The sequence below is a fragment of the Ursus arctos genome, chromosome X (assembly GCF_023065955.2).
Source record: "Ursus arctos isolate Adak ecotype North America chromosome X, UrsArc2.0, whole genome shotgun sequence".
NCBI classification, from domain to species: Eukaryota; Metazoa; Chordata; class Mammalia; order Carnivora; family Ursidae; genus Ursus; species Ursus arctos.
Genome location: NC_079873.1, coordinates 41,022,742 through 41,035,618, shown reverse-complemented (window position 1 = coordinate 41,035,618; position 12,877 = coordinate 41,022,742). Strand labels below are relative to the sequence as shown.

The 12,877-nt window shown below is 53.2% G+C and overlaps 1 protein-coding gene across 1 annotated transcript in view; it reads left to right on the top strand.

The window, feature by feature from the left end:
- The window catches only part of FOXP3 (forkhead box P3), a 19,358-nt gene that overhangs the window by 2,106 nt on the left and 4,375 nt on the right, over positions 1-12,877 (top strand). Inside the window, exons 2-8 of the mRNA XM_048213688.2 lie at positions 1,754-3,361; positions 10,014-10,251; positions 10,781-10,885; positions 10,974-11,112; positions 11,516-11,603; positions 11,673-11,777; positions 12,688-12,775. Coding sequence (XP_048069645.1) covers positions 10,036-10,251; positions 10,781-10,885; positions 10,974-11,112; positions 11,516-11,603; positions 11,673-11,777; positions 12,688-12,775 — 741 coding nt within the window. The 5' untranslated portion in view covers positions 1,754-3,361; positions 10,014-10,035. The remainder of the gene's footprint in view (positions 1-1,753; positions 3,362-10,013; positions 10,252-10,780; positions 10,886-10,973; positions 11,113-11,515; positions 11,604-11,672; positions 11,778-12,687; positions 12,776-12,877) is intronic.

The window sequence follows — 12,877 nt, the reverse complement described above, 5'->3', positions numbered from 1 at the left end:
GCAGAGAGGAGCCCCCCACCCCCACCCCACACCAGGAGCCTCCCCCTCCTCAGGTCTCAGTGTCCAGGGTGGGGTCATGGATCAGGAAGGAATATATTCAGTTGCAAGCAACAGGGGGAAAAATCACAAAAGAATAGGGGCTTAAACAAGATAGAATTGGAGGGATTTTTTTTTCTAGTTAGGGCATTATCTGTGTCCCAGTCTGGCCCCAAGACTCTCATCCTTCAGCAAATTCTGTGCGCTCTCCATTCAAAATGTTTCGTGACTCCAGCCTCTCCTTACCTGCTCCACTGGCGGCACCATCATCAGTCACTCGACTACTGCAGTAGCTTCCCCTTGTCTGGTGGCCCTGCATCCATCTTCACTCCTACAGTCTGTTCTGTACTCAGCAGTCAGACGGATCGTGTTAAATCCTAAGGCAGTTCATGTCTCTTCTCTACTCACACCCCTCCTGTGGCCTCCTCCTCACTCAGAGTAAAAGGCAAGGTCCTTACCACAGGCTACAAGGTCCTGCGGGTCTAACCCCCACGTCTCCTCTCTGACCTCACCTTCTACCCCTCTTCCTCTCGCTCACACCACTCTAACCACACTGACCACCTTCGTGGACCTCAAGCAAATCACAGACTCCTACTCAGGGCCTTTGAGCTGGCTGTTTCCTCTGGAATCACTCCATCCCTCACTTCCTTCCAGTCTGTCAAAGCCCCCCCCCCCCCCCGGCCGTTTCGGAGGACTTTCACAGACCCGTCTGTGTAATCCTGTGTACTGTCCTCCAGAAGCCTTCCACACAAGAGGATGTAGTCCAGTACAGAGAGGAAGGGTGACCTCTGCCCCTCTCTGCCCACCTGACCCCCCCAGCCCTCACTCTGCAAGGGTCCTGGTTCCCGGCAGCAGCAATATCACCCCTCCCTCACCCCAAGTCCCACTCAAGTGGCCTCCTGGGACCCTGGGCCACCATCCTCACTCAGTTATCCCCCTACTTCTCTGGCTACTCCTCTCCTGGAGCGAATGACAGTGAGTGAGAAATGGTCTCGGGAGGGTATAAGGAAGGTGCAGCCCACACCTCCAACCCAATAAAAGAAAACCACCCCCCTCTCTCAAGATGGGACAGGTCCTGTGGCAAAGAATGAGGCCTCAGCCTCTAGAGGCCTAGTTTATAGTTGTAGAGGAAGTATAGGGAATGTTCAGACCCAAGTCCATGCAGAGCAAGGGGTCATTAGCCTTGGGAACATCCCTAAAGGCAGCTCCCCAAAACTCCTTCCTGACGAACAAGCGCCTCATACCCTCTTGCTCCCAACCACATGTCCCACCTGTTAAGCCCCTGCAAGCCTCCAGCCTGAGGACCTCATCCCACTTTAGTGCCTCCTCTGGCTGCCCAGTGTACACAGGCCATCTTTGGGTCTCAGACGTGTCCCACCAACTCAGAAACCTCAACCAGTGAAAGTTTTGTTTTGAACTAATGGTAGGGAGGGTTGGGTTTTGTTTTTTTTTTTAATTGTTGTTGGCTGATTTTTTTTAGGTCTTTTTTTTTTTTTCTATTCGCCTTTTTTTTTTTTTTTCTTATCTTCACAAAGCCAGACCATCAGGCCCCCTCTGGGCTTTTCCAGAAAGGTGAGTCAGAGTTAAGGAAAGAGGCTCTCCTTTTTTTTCAGGGCTTGGGAAGTTGGGGAGGGGGGTGAAGGGGCGAAGAGGTGGGTCTTGGCCACTAGGTTTGTACCATGTGAATAAAAAGTGGTTTCCGATTTCTCTTCCCCAGTCCTGAAGCCAGTCTTGCAGAGGGCTTGGAGTAGACGTTGCATGACAGAACCCTGGGCCATGCAAGGTGCTGAGGAGCCGGGGGCTGGGAGCCGCAGCCGTGACCTATCAGGAAGAGCCCCTGGGGCCTGGTCTCCCCTGTTGACCACTGGTTAAAGGGGGGTACTGCTCAAGTAAGGAAATGCAGCCGCCAATTCTTGGACAACCATAAAACCTCACAAGCTTCAAACCCCCAGAGGAATCTCCAAATCTCAGAACTTCCCTGTCACTGCATCCTAGAATTTAAGACCCAAGACTGTTGGGCCCAAGGAAACCTAGGGGTTTTTAAGTCCGCCCGGCACCAAAGAAGGCAGAGTGCCCACTTGCCAGCTCTGTCGTCTTGGGCAAGTCGCTCGACTACTTCGCGCCTCTGTTTTCCCCATCTTTATAACGGCCATGATGACAAGATGGACCGCGAAGGGCTGTGGTGAGGATTGAATGTGATCATTTGGGAGACTCGTCCAGCATGGTGTCTGGCACGTGGAAAATTGGAGATAAATGTCAGCTATGGGGATGATGGCGGATATCTGGCCTCCAAAAACCTTGGAAACTGGGATTTTTCAAAGTAGAAAATTGCAGAGGCTGAGGGTCTCAGAAGCATCAGGTCATGGTGTCCCTGACTAGGAGAGGGTTGGGGACCCAAGGGATCTCTGGGCTTCATGAGGACGGATGCACTAACACCGGGGGCCTCATCAGGACCTTCCCAGTAGGGTACCCTCCAGGTTCGAGCTCTCAGGCCCTACGATGTGATGAGACGAGACTTTTCTCCTTCTCCTCAGTGATGCTAAGTGGATTCTGGGAGCCAGTGATTCTCAGACTGTTAGATTCTGTGAATTGTGGCAGATAGAGAGGGACTGCCTGCATTTTCTTCTGTGAAATAACTTCCATGCCCCGTCTGTGGGGAGATGGGCTGCAGAGCTCCCCATCCCTGGGCAGTAAGAGCAGTGTTGTCCATATCAATTCTATCTAAGGGGAAACTGAGGCATGGAGCTGGGCAAAGCCTCTGGAAACCCAGCCCTATTTAGTTTCTTTCCCTGATGTTTTCCGTCCCATCATGTTCACAGAGAGGTAGCTTTGCCTGCTTGGGACACCTCCGTGATTTATTTGAGTTTTTTTCCCTTGTTTTTTTTTTTTTTTTTCCTCTAACCCTACATACTTTTGTGTAAAAAACTGTGGTTTCTCATGAGCGCTGTTATCTCATTGATACCTCTCACCTCTGTGGCGAGGGGAAGAAATCATATTTTCAGATGACTCGTAAAGGGCAAAGAAAAAACCCAAAATTTCAAAATTTCCGTTTAAGTCTCATAATCAAGAAGAGGAGAAACAGAGCGAGAGAGAGAGAGAGAGAGCGCGCAAGAGAGAGAAAAAACTATGAGAACCCCCCCCACCCCGTGATTATCAGCACACACACTCATCGAAAAAAAAATTTGGATTATTAGAAGAGAGAGAGAGAGGTCTGTGGCTTCCACACCGTGGTTTTTCTTCTCGGTATAAAAGCAAAGTTGTTTTTGATATGTGACAGTTTCCCACCAGCCAGGCTGATCCTTTTCTGTCGGTCCACTTCACCAAGGTGAGTGTCCCTGCTCTCCCCCATCAGATGTGGGTCTAGTGGAGGCGATGGCAGTGAGGCAGGCTCTGGGGTGGGGGTTAGGGGCCCACCGGTACCATCAAGACACACACAGCTCCTGTGGCTCCAGTCAGGTAAGATTTTTTTTTACAATAATAATAGTAATAATAAATGCTGGCAGACTGATTGGGAAAGTGCTTAATCAATGCGTGGGCAGAGGCAACGATAAATGAATTGATCGCTATGTAAATGGGCAGGATTTTTTTTTTTAAATAGGCCAACTGCCAGTCTTTACGAATATCAGAGCTTTGAACAACTTGAAACTGGCCAGGTGTAACTGGAAATTTCAACTACACCCCTCCTTCCTTGTCTCTTGTCTCTTGATAGCTGCTGTCCCTCTCCGTCTGCTTACCCTGTCTCCCTCTTCCCGTGTCACTCTGTCCCCTGCCCCCTCTGTTTCCCGGGCACTCAGATTCCCCACTGCCCTTTCTCTGGCTCTGCCCAGCTTGCCTGTCTCTGTCTCCTCCATCTTCACGACGTTCCATCTATCTCCTTTCCTCCGTCTTTCTTCCACTGTCTCTCCTGCTCTCTTGTCTAGCCTTCCCCCGCCCGCCTTCCCACCCAGCATGCAGCACACAGATTTGTACAGCTTTGGTGCCTAATCATAGTGGACTGAGTAACACTGATGAGGGCATCTGCATTTTACCAGAGTGAGCATCAGTTCTGTTTGCCCCGATCGAAGGACGATAGTGAGCTGTTGGGTCAGGCTGAACCCTTAATTGAACTTGGGCTTGCACAGCACGAGAGGACCTCCTGGGGGGCACTTTGCGCCACTGTCAGTCGGGGTTTAGCTGTATGGTCCTACCCCGGGACCATGTGTGTGTGAGCGTGTGTGTATGTGTGTGTCCAAAGTCCGTGTCCAGGAACCGAGCAGGCTATTCAGGGCTGAGAGAACTCATCTCTTCAGGCTTAGCAAGTGTTCACTATTAGCTGTTATTTTTTTTAACCAAATTAGAACCACTCTCTCTATTGGTTTTGTTCCTGCTTTATTCAATTAACAGGAACGTTTTTGTAGATCACTAAAAATTGTTTCAACCTATGATCTTTCATGGCTGTCAAGACTGTCCTCACACTGGTATGAACTATGTTGGTTCGACCAAGTGCCGATTCCTGGACATTCGGGTTGTTTCTAGTTTTTCTCCCCATAATCATCCCTGATTAGTTCCTTGGATAACTGAAAATGGAGTTGCTGGGACAAGGGGTGTGTGCATTTTTAAAGTTTCGGACCCTCTCTGCAAATCGTTCTTCTGAAAGTTTGTCCTGTTATACCCTTCTTGTACTCAAGTTAACCCTGGGTGGCTATTATCATTTTTAAATCCTTTCTCAGCATAACGGGTAAGAAAAAATATTACATTGTTGACATTTGCATTCTTTGATTACTTATACTATTTATTGATCATTTGTACTTTTTCTTAGGTTGTCTGGTCAAGACTAAGGATATTTAGTCCCAATAGGATATTCATCATTTTTTTCTTATTGATTTGTCACAGCTTTTTATTTAGAAAGGATATTAACCTTCTAATAGCCATACATGTATAGCAGATATTTTCCCCCAATTCATCACTCACTTTTTCTATATGTTTATGGAGTTTTGTGATGCTATGATGTTTTTATATAGTCAAATGGGTTACTCTTTTCTTCTGTGGTTACTGTCTCTGGTTTTGTGCTTAGAAAGTCCTTTCCCACTTGAAAATGAGATAAATGTTCACCTGTGTTGGCTTCTAGTCTCTTTTATGGCTTCATTTTTTCCATTTGCTGTGGAGGTTAAGAGTGTGGGTACTGGAGCCAGACTGTCTGGGACAAACCCAGCCTCACCCCAAGCCATCTGTGTGATTTTTTAGCCAGGCATTTAACTTGTCTGTACCTTCATTTCCTCATGTGCACTGTGATGATTATAGTAGCACCTACCTCAAAGAGTTGTTGTGAGGATTAAATGTATTAACCATGTTAAGTGCTTAGCATAGGGCCTGGCGTACAAGAAACCCAAGAGCACTATTAGATATTCTTGTTTATTTCCTTAAGAGATCTGGAATGTGTTTCAGGGTATATGATGATTGGTGACATTTCAAACAGGGCAGAGAGGAATTGGTGGGAAAATGGACTGATTATTCATTCACTAACTTTATTTTTCCCTTAATGTTCCCAGAAGCATTTGTCAAATAGTATATCGTCCACCATCTCCCAGGTTGAAATGCCACATTCATCATGAACTTGCTTCCCTCTAGACGTTGGTCTGTGATTGAGCTCTCTGTTTTGTTCTGTTCCTCATGTCTGAGCCATACCACTTTGCTGACTGTTGATTTGCAGTACGATACATTCCCTGACCACAGCCCCCCCCCCCCAGCATCTTGCCCCTCGTTTTTCCTTATTATTCGATGGAGCCTAAGTTCCTCCAGCCAGAGACCAACAACTGTTCTTATTTGGGACATCCATCTCTCTCTCTCTCTCTCTGTCTCTGTCTCTATTTGGGGCATCTCTCCCTCTCCCTCTCTCCATCCCCCTATGCTGTTCTCTTATTCTTTTAGCTTCTCTCATTCTCTGTCTCTCTCCTTGTGTATACTTCTAGGACTTTCTGCCCCTTTGAGTTCCTCTCCCCTCCTTTCTCTGTCACTTTGTCTCTCTCTCTCTCTCTCCCTCAGCATCTCTCACTCTCTATGTATCTCTGTCCCATCTCTCTGTATCTCTTGTTCTCTGGGTCTTTGTGTTCCCCTATGTCTATCTGTCTGTCTCTCTCTCTGTTTCTGTCTCTTTGTCTCTATGTATCCCTGTCTCTCAGCCAGTCCCCCGGATGGAGGGGCAGTTGTCAACTCGACGTCCTGCAGACACGTAACAGGTCACGCAGACACAAAGTGGAAGGGCCCTGGCCCTCATCTCCTCCATGCCTCTCTCTGCCCAGTGTACACAGGAGCAAACTGAGGCCTAGAAATGGGCAGGAGGGCCTCTCCCAAGGCCTCACAGGGATGGAGTGGCAAAGTTGAGACCTAAGCTCAGACCATGAGACTCTTGGCAGAACCCTGGTTCTGTCTGTCTCCCCCACTATGGGCCTCAGTTTACTTCTTAGCACCCATGAGGGGAGGAGGGGGACCTGAGCTTACCCCCGGCTGCTGCCATCCCCCCCTTCTGCCTTCTCACAACTTGGACCCTTACTCAGGCAGGAGGCTCTGTGGCCACACAGGCCAGTGTGGGGCCCAACCTCACAAGAGTGGTCTGGGTGGGGTACCAGGGTCCCATGGGTCAGAAGGCCTTGTGGCCACAGGGTAGTGATACTGGAAGGACATAAGTCAGTCAGTCTGTCTGTGGGTCTGGCTGTGGATAGAGCTCAACCATGTCCCCACAGTTGGCACTGGTCCCTGGGAACTCCTATCCTGGAGCCCCTCCAGAGAGCCTGGCAGTGGGCTCTCTACTGGCCAAGGCTCTTCCTGTTCCCCACCATGAGGCCCTAGCCAAAGGCATGCTGGCCTCTACCTCCCCTTCTTTCCCTCCCCATCGCTTGTGGAATGGCTGTGAGTATGGGAACATTGTCCCAGAATGAACAGGGAGACTGAGGCCCTGTAGGTGTTCGTTTACCATCACTGACATTTTGTTAAGCATTTCGTGTGCATTAACTTTGGATGAGGGGTACTATTACTGTCCCACTTTACATATGAGCCCGAGGAGAGTTATAGCTAGTTAGTGGCAGAGCCCAGGCCCAGGCTGAGGGGAGTAGAGGGGATGATCCTGGCCCTCCTGCTGTCACAGAACGTAGGAGGGAAGCTAAGAGGAGGCTTGCTACAATTCTAAGCCCGGTAGGCCAGAGGCCCTATGAGGTAGTGAGCTGCCTGTCCTTCAGGCAGTTCCAGTGAGTTTGGACACCATTGACATTAGCCTTCACATTCTGTGAAGTTGGACCCATGGACCCCACAGAGTGGGTTTGAGATTCTTGGATCCTTTGAACCTAAGAAATGGTGTTCTATGATTCTGAGGTTCTGACATAGTACCATTTGGGACCCCATGGTCCCAGTAGCTGTAGTATCCGCATGGTACTCCCCAAGAATCAAACCTTTGGCCTCTCCACGGCCCAAGTCTACAGGGCCTAGGACTTGTCATGGTGGCCAGATGGACGTCACTCACCACATCCGCAAGAACCCATATCACCCCCACCTGGGCCAAGACGGCTGCAGGATGGGCCAGCCAGTTCTCGGAACGAAACCCGTGGGGTGGGGTATCTGCCCCCTTCTCTTCCTCCTTGGTGCCGATGAAGCCCCGCGCATCCGGCCGCCATGACGTCAATGGCGGAAAATCTGGGGATGTGACAACAGGGCCCAGATGCAGACCCCGATATGAAAACACACTCTGTGTCCCAGAAACATCCTCCATGCAGCTTCTGAGAAACAGTCAGAAAGGGACGCCCCGACAGACAGTGCAGGAAGCTGGCTGCCCAGCCCGGCCCTCCAGGTTCCCCACCACCAGACAGACCATATCTATGTCCCCTTTCTGAGAATGTACCTGTGCTTCCCTGAGGCTGGACATTTCAGATGTGTTTGAGGAAGGGATTTCTTATAAGCCCCAGCCAAGTGTCCAGGCAGCTTCAGAAGTAACCACGGGCCAGCCATGTGGGCCAGGCCAGAGTGGGGGAGACCATCCACTCGCTGAGCAAAATCGGTATTCGTTTACTCAGGCTTCTGTAACAAATTACCACAAGCTGGGGGGTGGCTTAAACAACAGAAATTTATTGTCTCACGGTTCTGGAGGCCAGAAGTCCGAGATCAGGGTGTCGGCAGGGCTGGTTGCTTCTGAGGCGACAAAGGAGAATCTGCCCGTGCCTCCCTCCTAGCTACTGGTGGATTGCTGGCAGTCTTTGGCATGCCTTGACTTCTAGAAGCCTCACCCCGGTCTCCGGCCTTCATTTGTTTGCTCACTCTTCATGGTCACTGAGTTCTGAGCCTCCACAGATCCAGGCTCTTGATTCTCACACAGTAATGTTCTACGTTCCCCGAGAGACTAAGCGTTTAATACCTGGATTCTCACCCCCACCTCCCTCCGGACCAGAGCTCTGACAATCCCTGTGCGCCGACAGCAAAGAAAGGAAGGTGCAACTGCTCCCCTGAACCCTCCCTGTGCCAGCTTGGGCTGCTATCGGCAGCTGTGTGCCCAACCCAGTGCTGTGGGGTGGGGTGAGGTGGGGTGGGGTGCAGAGTCTCACACACACACACACACACACACACACACACACACACACACACTTTCTGGAGAAAGTTACGGAGCTCTCAAGTTGCCATGGGACTGTGGAACGCTGCACCTGGGTGTTCCCTTCAGTTCCAGCTCTGGCTTCCTCTTAGACTGGGATTCTGAAAAACTGAAGCCCTGCGGGTCGCAGTGTTCGCTTCTGGGGCTCAGCAAAGGAGCCTGGAGACATTACGGAGGACCTTCTGGATAGGGCTCGGATGGGGGGTACGGAGGAAGAGCAGACATTCCAGGCAAGGCCCAGAGCATGAGCGCAGGCTCGAAAAGCAGAGTTGGGGTAAACCCCAGCGGGGGCTGAGTCAAGATGCCCCCACAGGCCCTGGCTCAAGAGAGCCCATCTCTCCTCTCCGGCACTAGCCACATCAGCTTCATGCAGGGCAAGCACCCAGCGATGATCAGAGCCTGCCCCTGCCCGAGCTCCAGACTCCCATACTCCGCTGCCCACTCAGTATTTCCACTCACGTGTCTAACTCCAGACTCTTCGTGTCCAGCCACACCTGGATCGTCACCCCCAACCTTGCTCCCCCCAGCTCAGGTGATGTCCACTCTGTCCTTCCTGCCTGCTCAGGCAAATACCGGGCCGGAGATCACCTTGACCCTCCCCCTCTCGCCACCCCCCACCACATCCAAGCCGCCAGCAAATTCTCCTGACTCCACCTTCAAAACACACTCAGAATCCACTGACTTCTCACCATCTCCACCGCCACCACCCTGGTCTGTGCCACCATTGTCACTTGCCTGGACTGTCACAGGAACCTCCTTGCCAGTACCCCGGCTTTCGCCTTCCTAGAGTCTGTCCCTCTCACCTCAGCCAGCGGGATCTTGAGCCCATGCCCCCCTCCGCTCTTGTATATGCCAGGTCTCTGGTATAAAACAATGCCCCCAGGAGAGTCAGAGACCAGTCCCAGCAGGATGAGCGAAGGTTGTGTGGCCTGTGCAGAGCACAGGGAAGACCAGGGGGCTGAGGCTTGGAGACAAGCCCCAAGCAGCTTGGGGAAAAGAAGCTGAGACCTGCCCTTGGCTGAGGTTTCACAAACTACCCCAATCCCCCACCTCCCGTGTGGAGGACACATCACCACCAGGGCTCTGCCAGCACGCACAGGCAGGCTGAGTGCTGGGCCCGGGCACATCTGCACATGGGACATGTGCGGAGACACACGCACACCTGTGTTCCTGACATTGATGTATGCGTGGGTGTGTGCCACACGTACGCATGATCAGAGCTGGGGTCCAGCCGTGGAGCCCTTGGGGACAGGCCCCAACCCATGGCTGCTCTGCCCAGGAATGGGGGGTGTCCACATGGTTCAGGTGGTTGAGCTGTTCATGCCTCCGCTGGGGACATGTGTAACTCCTTCCCTCTATGTCCCCACAGCCTGCCCTTGAACAAGGACCCAATGCCCAATCCCAGGCCAGCCAAGCCCTCGGCCCCTTCCTTGGCACTTGGCCCATCCCCGGGAGCCTCACCCAGCTGGAGGGCTGCACCCAAGGCTTCAGACCTGCTTGGGTCCAAGGGCCCGGGGGCAAACTTCCAGAGCCGGGACCTCCGAGGCGGAGCCCATGCCTCCTCCTCCTCCTCCTCTTTGAACCCCATGCCACCATCGCAGCTGCAGGTGAGGCCCAGGGCCCAGGATGGGGCAGGCAGGGTGGGGTACCTGGGCCTACAGGTGCCGACCTTTACTGTGGCACTGGGCGGGGGGCCCAGCTGGGGCACAGGAAGTGGTTTTCTGGGTCCCAGGCAAGTCTGTGACTTACGCAGATGTCGCAGGGCCAAGAAAGTCCCCGGTTAGCAGGTCTCAGAGATTTGAGGCTCTCTCTGACCTCCCAATCCCGGTCTCAGGAGAGGAGATCCTATCATGGTCCCACAGGTGTGGCCATGTGTCCCCATCCCCATGTGACAGAGGAGAGGGCTGGTGCCCAAAGAGGTGAGGTGACAGGGTTGAGGCCAGCTCTGCCACTTACTAGCTGTTTGATCTTGAAAAAGTCATTCGTTCTCCCTGAGCCTCGGTTTCCACATATGTAAAATGGGGATGGTCAGAGCACCTACAGCGTGGGGTTGTGGTGAGGAGTATATGAACGAGACATGTATAACAGTGAGAATCAGGATGGCATCTCACCCGCCTGCCTTCTCCCCCCCCCCAGCTGCCCACAGTGCCCCTAGTCATGGTGGCACCCTCTGGGGCACGGCTGGGACCCTCGCCCCACTTGCAGGCACTCCTCCAGGACAGGCCGCACTTCATGCACCAGGTACGGACCCGGAATGGGCAGGGCGGTGGGAGGAGGTGGGAGAACTGGGTGGGGAGCAGGCTGAACCACAGCCCCCATGTGCCCCCAGCTGTCCACGGTGGATACCCACGCTCGGACCCCCGTGCTGCAGGTACGCCCACTGGACAGCCCAGCTATGATCAGCCTGCCGCCACCCACTGCTGCCACCAGCGTCTTCTCCCTCAAGGCCCGGCCCGGACTGCCACCTGGTAACACCCCGCCCCACAGCTCTACAGCACCCCGAGCCCCCCAGCGCTTGAATGTGAGCGCGTAGGCTGCTGAATGGCGGCCCTCAGGAGGTCAGAGACATCGGGTCTTATCATCTTGGAAACTCCAGCCTCCAAAAAATGTCAGGCTCAGAACCTTAAAGATGCAGAATGGCAAAAATCACAGAACCGCAGGTCTTTGCAGTCAAAATGTCAGCGCTTGCAGACGGCAGTCTCTGAGCTGCTCCCCCAGAAGCCCTGGATGTTAGGGACAACCGAGCCCCTCGGGAGTCAGGGCCTGCGAGGCGAGGCTCAGGAGGGTGGGAAGCTCAAAATGAGAGTCTCTGTGGGCTGAGCTTGAGGGCCCATCCCACAGTCCCCAGAGGTACCCTGTCCCCACCCGCAGGGATCAACGTGGCCAGCCTGGAGTGGGTGTCCAGGGAGCCCGCGCTGCTCTGCACCTTCCCAAGCCCCGGCACACCCAGGAAAGACAGGTCAGTAGACCAGGCTGGGAAGGACCCTCGCCCTGCCATTCCCTCCCCTTACACCCTCTGTCCCCCCAGCACCCTTTCGACCGTGCCCCAGGGCTCCTACTCGCTGCTGGCAAATGGGGTCTGCAAGTGGCCCGGATGTGAGAAGGTCTTCGAGGAGCCGGAGGATTTCCTCAAGTGAGTGACCCAGGCCCATTCCAGTCCAGGAGGGTCCCCAGTGTGTGGGGAAAGGCCTGGGGTACAGGCCTCAGCTCAGGCCTCATCTCAATAGATAGTGATGAGGCAAAATGCAAAGGCTAAAACCGTAGGTCCAAATCCTGGTCCTATCACTGGCTGTGCGACCTTGGGCAAGTTACTTAGCTTCTCTGGGCCTTGGTTTCCTCATCTGTGTAATGGGGCATCATAATAGAGGTGTATAGTATTACCTACCTCCATTTTACAGATACAGAAACTGAGGCCATAAAAAGTTACATGTCTTGATCAAGATCCCCCAGTTCCTAAGTGGCAGAGCGGGGATTTGAATCCAGACATCCAGGCTCCAGAATCCCCACTCCTAACGGCTTTGCCCTGCTACCTGTCCCCTCCTGCCAACACGCCAGCCTGATTTTATTGTTCCCCACAGTCCCAGATTCTCACAGTGGCTCTTGCTGCCTCCCCTCAGCCCCGTCTCTCTCTCTCTCTCTCTCTCTCTCTCTCTCTCACACACACACACACGCCCCTTCTCCAACGATACCCAACTATGAGTGGCAACTCTGCACCCTGTCCTCTTCATGACCATGGCTTCGCACAAGTTGTCCCCTCTACCTGTCCCCTCCTACCCTCACCCACCTCTCAGCTCACCAGCCTTCCAACATCATCTCCAGCACCCTGGCCAGGCTCCAGTGGCAAGCTCAGGTCTGGCACCAGGAGACGCCAAGTAGCGTGTGGTGAAGGACCAGTAAGAGGGAGACTGAGGTAGAGAGAGGGGAGGGAGGCTGAGGCTCTGGGGAGAGACCTCCCAAAGGGTCTGGCCTTCCTCACTCAGGAGTGTTGAGCCAGGAGGCCAGGCCCACCATGGTCACCCACGTGGAATCTTCCTCCTACCCAGGCACTGCCAGGCAGACCATCTCCTAGACGAGAAGGGCAGGGCACAGTGTCTCCTCCAGAGGGAGGTGGTGCAGTCTCTGGAACAGCAGGTGACATAGGAGAGGGGTGGTTGGGGGATGGTGGGCGAGCCTTTTGTCCCCCCTGTGCCAGGAGCCAAGTTCACCCAGGATGGGGGCTGGCATAAAGGAAGG